The sequence below is a fragment of the Phodopus roborovskii genome, unplaced genomic scaffold (genome assembly GCF_943737965.1).
Source record: "Phodopus roborovskii unplaced genomic scaffold, PHOROB, whole genome shotgun sequence".
Classification (NCBI taxonomy): domain Eukaryota; kingdom Metazoa; phylum Chordata; class Mammalia; order Rodentia; family Cricetidae; genus Phodopus; species Phodopus roborovskii.
The window spans coordinates 109,770-127,368 of record NW_026125348.1 but is presented as its reverse complement, the minus strand read 5'-3'; the positions used below and the strand labels follow the sequence as shown (position 1 = coordinate 127,368).

Genomic DNA, 17,599 nt, shown 5'->3' with positions numbered 1-17,599 from the left:
TTCTCACACAAGCATTGCGAGCTGCAGAGCAAACGGTGTCTGTCTTTCCACAGCGGGGACTCACACTTGCTTTCCAGTCAGGAATGTCTCAAAGCAGAAAGGAAACATTATTGGGGACATGGCAAATTCTGACCGTACTGCATGAAATCATTTTGCATATGACCTGCTGTAAAGAGAGGTCACAGTCCAATATCAAAGAGTGGGCTAAAACTCAGAGCTCTCCCACATCTAAACACCTTCACACAAACACGTTTCAGCACCGCTGTATTCCCTAACACTTCATTCACCTTGGGGCCACAGGCAGAGAAAACATCTCTTTGTCTATTCGTCTACAAGAAAACATTTACTTTGCAAAGGAGAACACTTTATTTCAATTTACACAGCTAAAGGCAGATTACTTTGACATACTCAGACTTCATTTTTGAAGCTGCATCTTTTTTTCAAACTGCTTTAACCCAATATGCATTCCTACAGAACCACTCGGTATCAGGTACAGTGGAGTGAGCTTTGGGCACTATACAGACCTGTTCGTAAGAGCCCTGGTGCATCCTGGGATTGGGAGTCCAATGTTATACACAGCATGACAGGGAAGCTACAAGCCTGGGAAGTCTTCCCAGAGCTGGCAGTAGGCGAGGCAGATTGAACAGTGAACGAACAGGATGTTACTACATACAGATAGGAGGAAAACTACGGGGTGTCAAAAGCTGTAGAGAACCCAGAGTTTTGTGCCGCTAAGGCTCTGGGGAGAGAGGTGTACAACGGAACTGAGAAGGGCAATATGGAGATCCACTGTGGGCTTTGTTGTTGCTTGTTTGTTTATTCCTAGCCCCAGCTGCTTTTATTTTGGAACAAGGTCCCACTAGGTTGCTTAGGCCTTGAACTGGTTGTGTGGTCCATGCGGGCCTTGTAGTTGTGATACCCTGCTTCAGCCTCCTGAGTAGCTGGGATTTGGGCCCTGCACCACCTTGCCAAGCTCTACTGTATTTGGTCACCTGCACAACAGGATGATGGAACGGAGGCTAGGAGCCAGAATTACAGAGGGGTGTGGCCGACAGCAAGCCAGAAGCCGCTCATATGCCCATCTGGATGGCTGTGTGACCTTACATGTTCTCACCCCCTCCCCCAATATGTTTTTCAATTACAGCCAAGTTTCCCCTTTTAATTATGTCCCCAAATATGTCATGTGTGGTTCATAAAAATCACATTCAATTGCCAGTAAACACATTAGGTAAATTTAAAAAAACAAAAACAAAAACAATATCTTACCTGAACAGAGCTGTTCCACTTTTGTGTAGTTTAGAGACACGATGTCATTAACCCATGCGATGATGTCATGCCTGCTCATAGTCTCCCAGGTTATCGAGGTAGAATACACATTGACCGCCATTCCCCAACTAGGACAAAACAAATGAATACACTTATTTACTCATGAGAAAAAAATTACCTTGGAAAGAAAAAGACAGGTAATCAAGGTTCCTTCACGTGGTCCTGACCCCGCATGGGAGGTAGAATGGCAGAGGGGGGTGGTGAAAAATCCGGCACTTATAAATGGTTTCTGAACGTGCAACAGCCAACAGTTAGTTCATAATCAGATGTGTACTGGATCCACAGAGTCCCTGGCGGTGCTTGACCATGTTGCATCAGAAGTTGTCATTGCAGCCTCCACTCTGAACACATGTATGTGTATGTGACACCTTTGAAATGCCTAAAGCCCCCTGGCTCGGATTTTGTGCTTTGCCAAATGCAGTTATTTTTGATGTACATACAAAACTTTCTACTCTTACAGAAACATGTTGGCTTAATTATAGAAAACAAGCCTTTTAATACTTTCCTGCTTGTGAGTATCAATGCATTTCTGGATTGTATTGTGCTACGACCAACAAGCACATTCATCTCTAGTATGCAAATTTGCTTTCATCTTTTTTTTTTTTTCTTCTTTCTTTTCTTTTTTTGAGACAGGATCTCACTATCTAGCTCTGGCTGGCCTGGAACTCCCTATGTAGAGCAGGCTAGCCTTGAACCTTCAGTGAACTTCAGCCTCTGCTTGCCATTGCTAAATTCAGAGTTGTGAGCCATTGTGCCCAGCTTCATGGTAAAATCACAGGCATATCCAAGGACTGTTGTACAGTTCTTTAAGATCTACTGTCACACCCCTCCCTAGGGAGCGGATGGGGGATGGGATGAGGGGGTTCAGTGGGGGACATGGGAGGATAGAAGGGAGAGGGAACTGGGATTGATATGTAAAATAAGACTGTTAAAGAAATAAAGTATCTTAAAAAAACAAACAAAATAAACAAACAAAACCGACTTACTGGACTTACTGTCATAAATGTCTGCTCCCTGTACCTATTTTACTTACCTACCTAGCTGAGCTCAGGTAAAAATTTCTCAGCTGCAAAGGGGTTTGGAGTGGGAAGTTTCAACAGCTGAGCTCTAGAGGGAGCAGCAGGCCAAACCCACTTGCTGCCCTTTCTCCCCTCGGCTCCCAGTAACGGTCTATTTGGATCACTGTTCATGTAATTCTTTCCGGTGGTAGCACTTCACATTTCTCCCTCCAGACTCCAAAGTTCTTCAGGCTCTGAGACTCTTTGAGTCTCCTTTTGACCTTAAGTCTATGTGGCTCATTAAGTTACCAGGCTTACAAGTCTGTGCACCACTGCCACTTGTTTCTTTTTTAAAAAGATTCATTTTGCAGGGTGGCGGTGGTGCATGCCTTTAATCCCGGCACTCAGGAGGTGGAGGCAGGCAGGTCTCTGTGAGTTCAAGGCCAGCCTGGTCCACAGTGTGTGTTCTAGAACATCAAGGACTACACTGAAACTGTCTTGAAAAAACAAACAAACAAACAAAATAACCCCAAAAAGATTCATTTTATTATTTTTTGGTGTGTGTGTGTACATGGGCGAGCATATATACGTGTAGTGTTCGCTGAAGGATAAAAGGCTGCTGGGTCCCCTGGAGCAGGCATTGCAGGTGGGTGTGAGTGGCTCACTGTGGGTGCTGGGAACCAAACTAGATCCTCCCGCAAGAGCCGCCGGTGCTCCTAACCACTGAGCACGCCTCCAGGCGGCAACCTTGTAGTTTTCCACATTATCTCATAGAACCATTCTTATAAGTACTTGAAGTGCCAGTGTCTTGGGGGGGGCTGCCCCTTCTAACAGGTGTGTGCTAGTAAAGGGTTCTTTGTAACATCTGAACACTTTGCAATTCTAACTTCACATTCAATTTCACAGAGTATCTATATACATATATGATAGAGGCATATTAAAGTTTATTTCAGCAACAATCAAATATACACAAAAAAGAAATGGAGCAGAATAACCAACCAGTCGTGTCTATGTGGTGGTTTGAAAGAAATCGGCCCCCCAAAGGGAGAGGCACTATTGGGAAGTGTGTCACTAAGGAGGCAGGGTTTGAGGTCTCACGTATGCTCAAGCCACACCCACCGAGAAAGTGCACCTCCTGTTGCCTTTGGATCAAGAAGTAGAACTCTCCAGCACCATGCTTATCTGCACGGTGGCCCATTTGCAGTCACTATGCTCCTGTCGTGTTGATAATGGCCTAAGCCTCTGAAACTGTAAGCCAACCCCAGTTAAATGTTTCCTTGTAAGATTTGCCGTTACCATGGTGTCTCCTCACAGCAACAGAAACCTAACTAGGACAGTCTACATCTTGGATTCAGAGACAACCAATTCTCCACCAGGCTTGCTTTACTTACAGTTCCATCAACTGCCCTTGGCCAGTCCCATTCCTGGACCTGCAGGCCATACCATTTTACAGTAAATGGCAAGCATCGAGTCATTTCAGTTAAAGATATTTCAGTGTGTTTTGGAAAGATGGAGACAATAAAAACACTGAAATGGCCATTGTTTTTAATATGGAAGTCATATTAAAAATGGCTGGTCATTTCTGTCTTAGTCTGACTATGAATTCACATACTGAGTACACACTGTACTTCCTTGGTGGCTTATTCCTTTGCTATTAACTGCAGGCTTGTCTTCATTTCAGTCTTTCATGTAGAGACTTGTAATTGCTATCAAAAGAAATATGTCCTTTGGCAGAATTTCCAACCGGATGTGTCCACTCGCCACACTGGTGTGGTTTGATGCTGCTCCGGTCTTTGCTTTCCTGTACCCTATGATGTGATCTATAAATTGTGTCTGGTTCAGGCCCTAATCTAGGGAGTGAGGTGGAAGATTCCTTCATGCAGTGTCTGAAATTTCCCTAGTAATCAGAGACTGGTCTGACTCGTTTTATCATGCTGTAGACATTGTGATATTTGCCTAGCTATTGTCTGTTGGTCATTCTTAACTTATGTGCAGTGACCCCACAAAGAGGAATCCCCCTTCTGAGAGAGCCTGAGGTCAGAACATGGACACAACACAGAGCATGCCCTGACTACTCCTGTACTCTGTACTGTAATGGGGCTTCCTGAATATTCTCTGGCCAACATGATTTTTATTTTTCTTTATGAAGTATAGCCACGAAATCAGAGTTTTAGCAAACTTGACATACTTTAGTCCATTGTAGTTTATATCTGGACTTATAAAAGAAAAGTATGCAAGTGCCTATGCTTACTTGGGTTTTCATTTCTTTTAATAAAGTCATTTCTTAATTTCTGTTGTGACAAAATGTTCCAGGCTCAACTGGTAACTTTCCTACCCCTGATCTAAAATGAGTCCTTTTTCCCAGGGCCCCCAGCCCCTTTCTGTAACTGACAGTACTTGGTGATATAGAAGTAAATGTCTTAAACATGACTAGATGGAATACCAATATTTAAAGTTTACAGGCTCTATACAAAGGTTCTATATGTTTATTAAGCAAGTGTGCTTGGAGCAGTTTACTTTCATTAAATGATGCCAACCAGCTTCCTGTGTCAAGGTATTATGAAATGGAGCCACATGAAAACAGCATCCACACATCATCTAAATTCTCTTTCCCTGAAGACCTGGGAACAATCTGCCAGCATTGAATCCCAGATAATGTGACCGTGAATATGACTTTTCTACACTTCTATTAAAGGTTCTTTTGGTTTTCAGTCAATAGCTGTCACCATTTTCTTTAATGACCACTTGAAACCATTTACTTTTATAATGTGAGCACCTTTCACCAACTTTAATAAATTATATGAAACTTTAGTAAGGATAAATAATTCAAAATTTAAAGTATTTTGGACTGCTTGATGTGATTTTTATATACTGACATAACTTTTGGCAGTCGATGTACTTTTCCTAATGATCTTTTCATGTGGTAATAAAAAGCCTTCACATTTCCGAGCAACAGATAGATGCAAGGTGAAGTGTCAAGGCCCAGAACTAGGTGGCATCCAACCCAAGGGAGATGAAAACTTTGCTCCAGGTGATTTAAAAACAAAACTAAACACAAAGCAGAGAAAGGTAAAACAGATCTCTGTTGGACAAGCATGCCCCACTTAGTTAAAAATTGTTTGTAGTTATATCTATAAGGTGAAGAATAGCAAATACAATGGGTAGATCAGATCTTTAAAAATATATGTGAGAACAACAGAGTGAACAGAGTGGACTGCTACAGCCCAGCCACGAAGCACTTCCTCCAGATCTAAGGTGATAGCATTCTCCCTAGGCCACTGTCCTTTCATAACCCAACCATTCATTCTTCAGCCACAAACAAGTAAGGTGCTGCTACACGCTGTCAGAGAGCTCATGAAGATGAGAGCAGCACCGGTTTGTGCTTTAGAAAACTCTGGTTAGCTAGTTATCAGCCCACCCCTCTACCTTCTCCGGCGATCGGGTCTCCAATCAACACACTTGGAAATGTGCTTTAGAAAACTCTGGTTAACTAGTTATCAGCCCACCCTCTACCTTCTCCCATGATCGGTCTCCAATCAACACACTTGGAAATGCTGCCGTGGAAGGCCCTGGTGGGGAAACTAGGTAAGGCGACGGAGCAAGAGGAAGGATAATCCAACAAAAGGGAGGACACTCTAGCATTTACAAAAACAAAACAAAACAACACATTTAATACATTCCAATAGGTATTTGAATTAACAGCAATTGGATCAATATAAATGTCTATGGGCTATCTATGCTGACTGGAGCATTCTTATACTCTGTGTTCTTCCAAACTTCAGAAAGACACTACTTTTTAGCTACCATACAAAGCATTAGATTTCACTATGGTATCTTCAAGCAAAACTTGGTTTTGCTGTTTCTCCTTCCCACCTCTTCTCCCAACTCCCTGTCCCCCCCCCCCCCCCCCGCCCCGTGATTTTTCAACAGCAGTGGCCTCCTCTCTATTTTCATGTCACATGTTCTTCTGCCGCCTCAACACTTCTATTGGCCCTCCTGATGGCTCTCTGTCGGTTTCCCATCTACACACACCCACATATATACATATGCAGGTAAACACTGAAAGGTAGGGTCCACGTAAGAGAGAACATTTGTCTGTGCTAGTCTGTTCTAACCTTTTTAATAGAATATATTCCAGATGCATCCATTTCCCCTGAAAGTAAGTGTGTGTGCGTGCGTGTGCGCGTGTGTGTATTGTATCACATTTTCATTATCCCTTCATCTAATGAAGGACATCTAGGTTGGGTCCATTGTCTTGCTTCTCTGAGAAGAGCAGCAGTAAAAATGGATGAACACATGTCTCTGTGATAGGATGTAGGGTCCTTTTTGATTTTAATTCTTTGAGAAACCTCCACACTGATATTCATGTTTGTACCAGTTTACACTCCGGCCACTAGTGAACACTGCTTTCTAACCCTTGGTAACGCTCCCTGTCCTCCGTCTTCTCGATGCAGACATTCTGACCAGGGTGACATGAGATCTCTGAGTCTCTCTTTCAACAAGACACCTCTGTGCTCACTTGACTTTGTGGTGCCTTCTGTTAGTGGCCCAGCCATACACGCCAGCTTTCTGATTTTAGGCCTGACAGCTCTGGCCTGGCATGCCCTCTGCCAAGGGGGACGTGCCCTTGTGAACTTTCAGCGAGCCACAGTGTCTGCGCCTTCCCCCATGTGTGTGATGTGTGCATGCCTCTCACTGTGTCTGCGCATGACTCTTGAGTATGTGTGATTCTATTTCCCTCTCCCCAGCCCCACTTTTTTCTGCAGACACAATTTTAACATTTTCAATAAATCGATTAGAAACTATCCAGGTAACTGAAGACAAAAAAAAAAAAAAAAAAAAAAAAAAAAAAAAAAAAAAAATCATACTTTTCCAAACATTAGCCTCAGACAAGAATTAAATAACCTATACTTGCACAGATACATTCCAAACTTCTAAGGTTTTGTTATAATTTCCTTGCTTCTTAACGCACATAGCAATTTAAAGGTGAATGCACTTGTCCCCGCCTAGCAGGAATGTTGTGTGGTTAACACAAGGGACTTGGACATCATCTTAGAGATAAAGCCATTTCATGCTGCTCCTGGGAGGAAAGCAGGGCAGGACTCATCGCCTTCCCTCACAAATGAGAATGCTACATGCCACCAGATCACCAGGAGACACAAACTTCAGCCCAGTGTGCCTGGCTTTGGACCATTATGAGACATGTGAGCATTCCAACAAAGATAGGAATTGTAAGAATTCAAAATGTCAGCTTTGTGTGTGTGTGTGTGTGTGTGTGTGTGTGTGTGTGTGTGTGTGTGTGTGTGTGTTGCCTGCAGGTGTGTATGTGAAACAGATGCATGCTTGATGCCCTCAGAGGTTAGAAGAGAACACTGGATGCCCTGGAACTGGAGTCAGGAATGGTGTGAACCCACATGTGGATGCTGGGAACCAAACCTGAGCCCTCTGCAAGAGCTACAGATGCTCTTACCTATCCAGCCAGTTCTTCAACCAAAGATAGCACTTTTTAAACTAACTTCTTAGATCCTTATCAAAATAAAAGTCAAAGCATGAGAAGCCAGGTCCTACTGAATGCCACTGGGGCAAAGAACCAATGACAGCACAGGACTGGTGCTTGGGTTTGTATCGTCAGAGGGGCTTTTAGATGGAAATCTCAGTCGATTATCAGATGACTTAGTAAGTGGCCCCTGGGTCACAATTAGCTCTCTTTGCCAACCTTACAAAGAAAGGGTCAAAGCACTATGCCTACTTTGTGACTTCAAGACCTGGTTAAACTCAACAGTATAGGAAGCAGATAAGAAAGCCTGGGGAGATGGCTGTGCAAACACAAGATCCTGAATTAGATGCAAAACCCAAGTAAAGCCCAGGTGCTGTGGCACACCTTGTAATCCCAGCAGCCGAGGAGGTAGGGACAGGGAGATCCCTCAGATACTGACCAGGGATTTATATGTTGCCTTTATGAATGTTCTTCTAGGAAGGTGGGAATTTTCTCCTCTAAAGACACGAAAGAGCCCCCCCCCACCCCGCCCCGCCCCAAACACACCCGCAAACTAGAAATCACTTCCTATTCCCAGAAGGCAGAGTTTCAATTCTGGCCTCTCTATGGACAGGGACTTCAGAGAAAGGACAGTCCTGGCCCCAGGCCCAATGTCCTGATAATTCATTCAATGTCCCCTCCCATCCCTTCCCCCTCACCCCCCCCTGCGGCATTTGACATTTGGGTGGTGGGGCTGGGTGGAAAGGCACAGCGAGCTTATGCTTTGCAGTAATTATTGAACCACATAAAGTTAGGCATTGCATTTCTGCCTACTCAAACAAATGGAATTTTCTGTGAGTCGATGAGACAAACTAGCTTGAATTAAGGCTTGGCAAGTCCCAAACACAGGGGGAAAAACCGACAAAAACCCAAAATATGAATTCTACCACTTTACCAGTCATAGGCTCCCAAACCCAACTACAAAATAATATGTAGGTTTGCCCAAGAATCAATTTTGTAAGGTTTATGAATTATTTCAGAACATTCTTCAAAATTAAGCAAATATATAAAATGCTGGTGTCAGCCTTGTATGCTAACTGAAATGGTTTCTTAGGCCATTCTTTCTGCTACTGTGCCCCACCCAATCCCACCTGATATGGGATGTCCTTTGGTATGCTGTGACTATGCGTTGGTTTTATTGGTTGAAAAATAAAGCTGTTTTGGCCTATGATGGGGCAGGCTATAGCTTGTCAGAAAATCCAGTCAGTGACACAGTGAGAAAGAAGGCAAAGCCAGGGAGACGCCATGAAGCTGGCGACGGTGTAAAACACCGCCAAAACATTACCAGTAAGACATGGCCAGATTAGTAAAAAATAGGTTAATTTAAATGTGAGAGCTAGTCAGTAATATGCCTGAGCCACTGGCCAAATAATTAATATTAAGCCTCTGAGTATTTATTCGGGAACTGGCAGGTGAGAGAGAAGCCTCTATTTACACCCACAAAACGGACCCATTTTCTCCTTCACACAGTCAACCTTGTAAGGACACCCCATTGTTTCACAGCTCCCCCAAAGTGGGCTTCATGATAGATCGGGTGTTTCACATAAGAATGGTGTAAGAAATTTATCTGAGGCATGTGCAATCCACTTTGAATCTCTTTTAACCACTAACGTCTGGGTTCACAGTCTTGCCAAGTTTAGACAAGGCCATCTGTAGAAGGGCCCTCTGTATGAGTAGTTACTTGGGACTTAGAGAGTAGGGAGAGAAACATGGTTACTGTCTTCATGAGTTTAGACAAGGCCATCCCAGAACAGCCCCTCCGTCTGCAGTGGATTCTCATCTGCTGCTCTGTGAGGAGGCCCTGTTTGGCTTACATTTGCTGTAAGCCCATGTTGAAGCTAAATCTTTAAAAGCCATTATGGGGGCTGGAAAGATGGGTCTTTGGTTAAAAGAGTGCTTACCACTGTTGCAGTGGATTCACAACCCCCTCTAACTCCAGTTCCGGGGATCAGATGCCCTCATCTGGGCTCCAAAGGTGGCTACATGCCCATGGTGGCATAAACTCACACAGGCACACACATACATGCATAAACAAACATTTTAAAAAAATTGTTTGGCATAAAGGGCTTCAGTTACCTTCTTAGGTCATTTCCTTAAGGGGTTTACATTCAATTGGAATCTCCGTGTCTGCCATAAAGTGTTCAGAAATTTTAGTCAGTCCCACCATTACATTTCATTCCCATATTTTGTGCTGACAGTGTCTGTACCTGTGATTGTTTTTCTTCTCCCACGACAATCTCTATTTTCAGCAACTTTTTCATCACCAGGAGAAATAATCTACCACCAAGAGTCTAAGGAAAAATACATTTCTCTCCATTTTACATAAATGAAACAAAGAATAGACTTGCAAAGATATGTAAAGGAATGTTACTTTTCTTTCATGTGAGCAACATATATATTTGAGTTTATGTATAAAATGATTTGCAAGGGCCTTATAAAGATCTGTAACCAGGACAACTCAATTACAGCTTAAAAACAGCAGTACTTCACTGAAGGCTAATTAGGGGAGACCAGGCGTTAGGGCCTATTTGAAGTGTCCCATATGTGATGGGGAGAGAAGCAGCTATGTCCCTAAGCACACCTTTCCTCTCTTAACCACTGGACTCACAGCTGGCTCACTTACAGGCAACACTTTAGAACTGTCAAAGTTAGAGCACTCCACAGATGAGGTAAGGAGAGGAGGCTGTGTTTCAAATTTACAGCAGAACTCTTTATTCAGAAAGATCTTTTTAGGGTTATTCTAATAAAAGTAGCTCTTTTATGAACACCTTTGGCATCCACAAATATGTTTAAAAGAGATTTCCCTAGTTGGTGATACAATGATGACCCAATGCTTCCCAGTTATAGTTTCTAGAATAATGTTAAACATAAATATTTTGAATGGAAGAAAATGTACATCTAGGCCCACAGATGAAGATACTTGGTCACCTGGGTGTGGTGGTATGTGCTATTAAGATCAGCACTTGGAAGCAGAGGTAGTAGATCTATTGAGTTCTTGGAACACCTGGTCTACATAGCATGTTTCAGGCCAACCAGCACTACACAATAAGACCTGTCTCAAAAAAACAAAAACCTGAAGCAACAGTAGCAGAAAAAAAGAGAATGAGGCAAGGGAAGGAACTCCCACACTGCTCTAGAAGATGAGTCCCACCTTATGGTCTATTATCTGAAGGTGGTGGGAAGCCTTGTGACAGTACACACAGGCCCAGCTCCCCCCGAACAAAACCCGCAGAACATCCCTCATGATAAACTGGAATTTCCATAGGAATCCAGGGTGTAAATGTGTGCTCTGAACTAGAAATTCCCCTGCTTTCCATTGGTGTATAAAGGATTCCCCAAATGAGGAGTTGTGGGAGACGGGACTGAGGCTCTTCACCAAGGAAAGAATATCTCTAAACCATGTCCCATTCATCATTCCTTCATTCATCACTTTCAATTCATTCATTCATTACTTTCTCTTCTTTCATGACCCACACATAGAAAAGGAAGAAGGATTTGTCCAAGGCAGAGATCAGGGCTAAGCAGAGGGAGTCCAAAGGGGGTCATAAAAAGAAAACCCTTGACAAGACACAGTTATAAAAACTGGGAGGTGTCACTGAAGTTGGTGTATCGAAGTTTCTATATGCCCTCTGATGTATGATGAAGGAGGGCATTAAAGACATCATCCCATCTCCATGTAGATGCATACATTTTATTTGCCTGGGTTTTATGACCCTGTGATGGGATGGGATAGATGAGGCAAGTCAGACTCCTTGGGAAGAAGGGGAGGTCTCTGAGGTGGCAGAGGTCTGAGCCCAGGGCTAAGGTCACACAAGGATGGAAGTGTCAAACAAAACGCACAATACTAGACCGCAGACACTGAAACACATTTCCTTCTCAGATTAGACAGCTGTGGCTCAAAACTAGCAAAGAAAGTCAGTGAAAGGGCTTCCACATGGAGGAGTAGTGAGGGCAAGTGTTAGGGGGAAACTGAGTTTCCGAAGAGGACCGGGTTGCCTGCCAGAAGCCAGGCTTTTCTGGCTGCTGTGTTATCATCTACTGCTCGATGCTATCAATGTAAGCATAAAGTTCTGTTCAGCTTGGCCATCATAACTCACAACTCCTGCTAATGGGTGCCACTCCCTGGAGAGTGAATAGAAAGATAACTTAAGGGTGTCTGCCCCTTTGATAATTAGTCATGACTTTTAACTTTTTATTCTCTCTCTCTCTCTCTCTCTCTCTCTCTCTCTCTCTCTCTCTCTCTCTGTGTGTGTGTGTGTGTGTGTGTGTGTGTGTGTGAGTGTGTGTACACTGTATGACTATATCCATGTACCCACAAGCACGTGAAAGCCAGAGGACACCAGGCACTCTGTTTTATACTTTATTCCCTCAACTAAGGTCTCTTATTGAACATGGATCAACTGGCAGTCAGCAAATCCCAGACTCTGCCCCCTACAAAGTCTGGCTTTTTACATGGGTGCTTGGGATTTGAACTCAGGTCTTTGTGCTTGCACAGCAAGTACTTTTTTTTTTTTTTTTTTTTTTTTTTTAGCTGCTGAGACATCTCTTCAGTCTTGTCCCCTTTAAAACAGAGTGTGACTAAAATGCATACATTTCCGTAACTGTCTGAAAGTTGAGGCCCCCTAACTTGCCTTGAATATGCACTCTCTTCCTTTAAGAGCTTGCTGCTAACTGAAGGTTTATCAGGTGTCCCTTATACATGTCCTCTGTTTGGTTACTGACCAAGAATGAAACCTTTGGATGCCAGATACTGCTAAGATATTTTTGTTGTTTTGATTTTTAACTCTGAATTAAGTTGACATCTATGATCCTGAAATGAATCGGGAACTCAACTCTTATCCAAGAAATAAGAAAATTTTAGAATTCTAAAAAAGCTTTTTGTCCAGGGATATGAATGGAAGCTGACTTCACATAGTGAGAGCTAAGTTCTCTCACACACATACACTGTGCACACATTCATGCACATACAGCGGACACATGTCTCTTCATATGGTCAGGAAGGCAGCTGATTATATTTGCCTAAATATCCATCTGTTCCAAGCAGTGGGTGGCTTTGTCCATGTTCCGAAAATAATTCCAATAACCCAGGGCTTGTTCCCATGCCACAAGACTTGGCTGGGCTCCTCAGGGCACCAACTTTTGCCCAGCAGCCCCGCCTACCTCTCTTGGCTCCCTCGACATTCACTTCTCCTCCATATGCCTTCTGTTTACTTTCCCAGCCCTGCTTGGCCTTGTTCCCTGTCACTCTGACCTTTGCTCTCTCCCAGGATCCCAAGTAATTTTAAGTCAGGGCCCAAGCTGCCCCCACCCAGCATGGCCCCTGGTTAACCTTTCAGGACACGGGCGCACTGGGTACCATTGGGTAGCCATGCCCGGTTGTTCAGCCACACTGTAAAATCAAGAGCAATCACGCCCAGCAGAACAGGGTGTGGCAATCGAGTGGGGCTCAGGTGCTGCATCTTCTCCTGTGTCAGCATCCTGAGCATGCCTTCTAAACCTTCTCATGATGAGAAACAAGTGATGGATGGACCACAGCTCCCAGCTAATCCTTAAGGGACGAGTGGGGCACAGGCTTAGGCAGAAGCAGGGAAGCTCTTCCCAGAACTTGACGCCATCACCTGCACCGCATGCTTCAGGTCCAGCTTCCAGGTCAACTCCCCAGCAAGTCCTCGTTGCCCACCCACTGAAGTGGCCTCTCCAGGTACCCTGACATCACCATGTCCTCTGTGCTTGGACATTACACAGTCTGTGATTAGCCCCCCTTGTTTGCTGTCTTCTCGCCACCTCCCACCTCCCGACACGAGCTCCGTGCCAGCAGGGACTTTATAGTGTGTGTCTTATTCACTGCCACATCTCCAGGGTGTGCACAAAACGTAAGTCCATTCTAAAGGAATGAGTGTTTGGGAGAGTTCTGTGCTCCAAACCATACCATGCAGGCAACTGCTCTGACATGCCCCTAAGCTATGAGGCGGCTTGCCGGGAACAAATTAGGGTTGCGTGGACTAAAGGACTTGGTCTTTTGGAAAAAAGAAAAACGTGGGTAATGTGCATTCTTCATGCCAGCTATGAAATGTTCACTAGTTGATCAGAAGGGCTCTGAACTAGGAGCCAAAGGCACCAGCTTCTGGACCCACAGCCCCCACCAACTGGTTGGCTAACCTTGTCACCATCGTGTCCCCAGAAGAGACTTCCTTTATTCCATGGAAAAGCATGGGGCCTGGATGAGATAGATACTATATGACAGTACTTAGCAATCAATCACCCATGTCTACTGTAAGAGTAAATCCCAACTACCAAGCATCAGAGCTGGGACATGGAGCAGGGGGGTGGGGTGGGGGTGGGGTGGGGGGGCAGTGAGGGCTGCTCTCAATACAAGCCAGCTCCCCACCCCTCCCCGCCTTAAAGAGTCCAGGAGAGTGAGGAAGAAAGACTGCAAGTGTGGCCTCTAGAGAAACTGTTGTGTAATTGTATCAAATCTTCATTTTGTCCGGGGGATCAAAGCCAGGGCCTGGACTGCGTCAGCAAGTGTTCTACACCACTGAGCTACATCTCCCCTGCCTTCTGCTTTTATTTTGGGACTGGAGCTCAGCTACATCCCTCAGGACAATCTTGAACTCCTTCTGTAGCCCAGGCAGGCACCAAACCTAGTTTCTCTTTCTGGACTGAAACCCCAACGGTTTTTAAACATATGTTTCCATGAAGAAAGGCCTGAGCAGCAGAGCTGCGGGTGAGATTTCCTCAGTTTATTGCTGGGAACACTCTCTGGCGAGAGCACCTGGCAGCTGGAACACATAAGCCACGCTAGTATTTTAGGAACTGCCACATTTTGCATTTCTAGTCACTATGTATTTTGGAGCCAAGGCTCTCAATTTACTTTTTGTGGTAGATTAGTAAAAATGGGCATTACTGCTTATAATTTTTTTCAAAGCGAATAAAAGACTTTAGATTGGTATCTTGACTATGTGTTGACAATAACATATCCTTTAAAAAAAAAAAAAAAAAAAAAAAAAAGATCTAGCCTTGGTATCTCTGTCCCAAAGACTGGTGCCTATCCAAATGGCTTCACCTTCACTATGGTAAAAATGACTTTTAAACACGTGAGAACATCTTGAAATGGAAATGAAAATGATGTACCAATAAAACTAAGACTATTAATGAGATGGTAAAGTGCAGGCTAACATTTAAAGAAATTCTGGCAAATTTAAGTCCAAATTGGGTAACAGACTCTCATCCTCTGAGTCCTTCCTGGGCCCATTCTCTCTTAATTCTTTCCAAAGTAGGCTGAATCAAAAATGAAAACCTCAAACCAGGGAACAGAACACAGCTGACTTTTTAACTCTATCCTGGAGTGAGAAAACATCCCTTTGGCTTCCCTGAGTCACCCTGTCATCTATGAAGTTTAGGATGGACAACTGTGCAATCAAGTCACCCCACTCCCCACCCCCAACCCCCACCCCCCCCCCAAAAAAAAAGAAGGTCCCATAATGTTTTAAATAAGATTACAATTTTTCCCTGGGCTACATTCTAACTGTCCTGGGCCAGGTGTCACCAGCAGGCAGTAGGTTGAACATCCTTGCGTGGTAATCTATATCAAACCCACTCCTCAGCCCCAGAGACCACAGTCCATATTACATATGTGAACAAAGAGATCTCCCCTGAGCATGCACGCAAAGGGACACTGTAGTCACTGAGGCAGCCGAGCTAAAGTAGGCGATTTCAGCTGAACTGCTGTAGCTGTGGGGATGAGCACTCAAGCCAGGGGCGCTAACTGCGCTGCCCACTCACCACAGCACCTTTCCCCTAACACACAGGTTTGCTGTGAAGCCGCTGAGGTCAAGCAGGCACGACGGTGCTCAGCTGGGTCCTCCCTACCTACCCCCTCTGAATTCAGTCTGTGGCTCCAGCCCCCAGGATGGTTCTGTCCACATGCAGGGTGGGTCCTCCCTCTTCAGATAAACTACTCTGGAAGCACCCCACTGACTCACACACAGGTGTGGTTCCTTAATACCTGACTCTAGCCAAGTTGAAAATGAAGAGGAACCAGCAGAATATTTTCCTTTTCCTTCTGCAGTTCTGGGAATGGAACCAAAGGCCCTGTACATAACAGACAAGGGTTCTACTACTAAGCTATATCTCAGCCCAGCTTCTTAGTACTCTTGTTCAGGTCATCAAATACCATCTTGTATTTCAGAAAAGTTGTTTCTTTTAAGCCAGATGCATTTACCATTACTAGAATGAAGAGATTAATACTCTTTCTATATACCAGCACTATCTAGAAATACCAATTCACCCACACCAGAGGCAGGGAGAGGGAGGGAGAGATTGGCAGTATTTCTTTGCTCTCCTCTCTTCAGTCTTGTTATAGGTCAAAATTTACACACTTTTGCACAAGTAATATACACACAAAGACAACAAAACACACACAAAACAAACACAAACAAAAAACAAACCTTGCAGTATTTCTTTGCTCTCCTCTCTCTTGTTTTAGTTATAGGTCAGCATCACAACATTCCCAGCAAGGGCGTACTAGCACTAACATTTTTAGAAGGAAGAGCTAAAACTGAGCACTTGGGTGGGTAGGAGATGGCCACGTTCAGACTGGGTCAGGTACAAAAATAACAGACACATGGTAAGACCCTTGGCTTGGGGAAGAGAGGAAGCAGAGTGGCTTAAACAACAACAACAAAACAAATCTAACAGAGGCAGTAGCTTAATGTGGACAACTCATGGTCTCCACTGAACTTAAAAGTGTCTTACTATACCTATGCAGAGCCACACCCAGCGTTTTTACAAGGGCACAGGGGGCTTCTAACTTAGGGCCTTACACAAGTGCTCTTACCTACTTCACCATCTATATAGCCTCAGGACCTGGGGTCCTTAAAGGCCGTTGATTAACTACTGACTGGCCTGTCTCAAGGCAGCAGTGAGGATGAACTCAGGTCTAGAGCAAGGCTACATGTGCTGTTGTTCAACTCTGGAGCCAGTATGAACTGATTAAATGCATCAGTCTGGAAGTATTCACATACTGTCCCCATGGCCAATTTCTAGATTCCCAGGATTCATTTGGCTTATAAATCTTAAAACATGTTTTGGAAATTAGTTCTGAATTCAGCCATTAACTAATAAACCTGACTATTCTGACTTGCAAATTTGAGCCAAAGACCTGACGTCACAGAGGTTGCAGCAAGGTCTCAATGACTATATTATTTTATGTTATTTCAGCCTTTGCTACTGTTACAGTCAATATAATATTAAACACAATATATATCCACTTCATTAAGACACCGATAGATTTATTCATGTGTTTATGTGTACATATGTTCACTAAGAAGATTAAGTTATTAAATAGGTTCAAATGATTAATCATTTAATGAAGCAAAGGAAAATGACTTTAGAATGCCAAAGTACTTTTAAAAAAGATTTTTGTGTTAAAAACCTTGTACATTTTTACACTATAGAAAAAGCAGAAAAGGAAAGATTTAAAAATTTTAACTATCCATTATTCAGGCTGGGGATTAGCTTGGCATCTACCACATACAAGGTCAAAAGTTTAATTTCCAACATGGAAAAAAAAAAGCCATTATTTCCTCACTCAGTTTAAGTTTCTTATCTGTCTAAGTTTCTCTTCAGTAGCCAGGCAGGGTGGTGCAAGCCTGTAATTTCAGTGCTTGGGAGGCAGAGTCAGGATTGTCAGGAGTTCAAAGACATTTTTGCTACACTGTCAGCTCATAGTGAACTT

General features: G+C 43.7%; 1 protein-coding gene across 1 annotated transcript in view; it reads right to left on the bottom strand.

Moving 5' to 3' along the window:
* The window catches only part of LOC127214365 (microtubule-associated protein RP/EB family member 2-like), a 50,589-nt gene that overhangs the window by 19,033 nt on the left and 13,957 nt on the right, over positions 1-17,599 (bottom strand). The window contains 1 exon segment of the mRNA XM_051174783.1: positions 1,267-1,394. Within this exon segment, the coding sequence (XP_051030740.1) occupies positions 1,267-1,394 (128 nt within the window).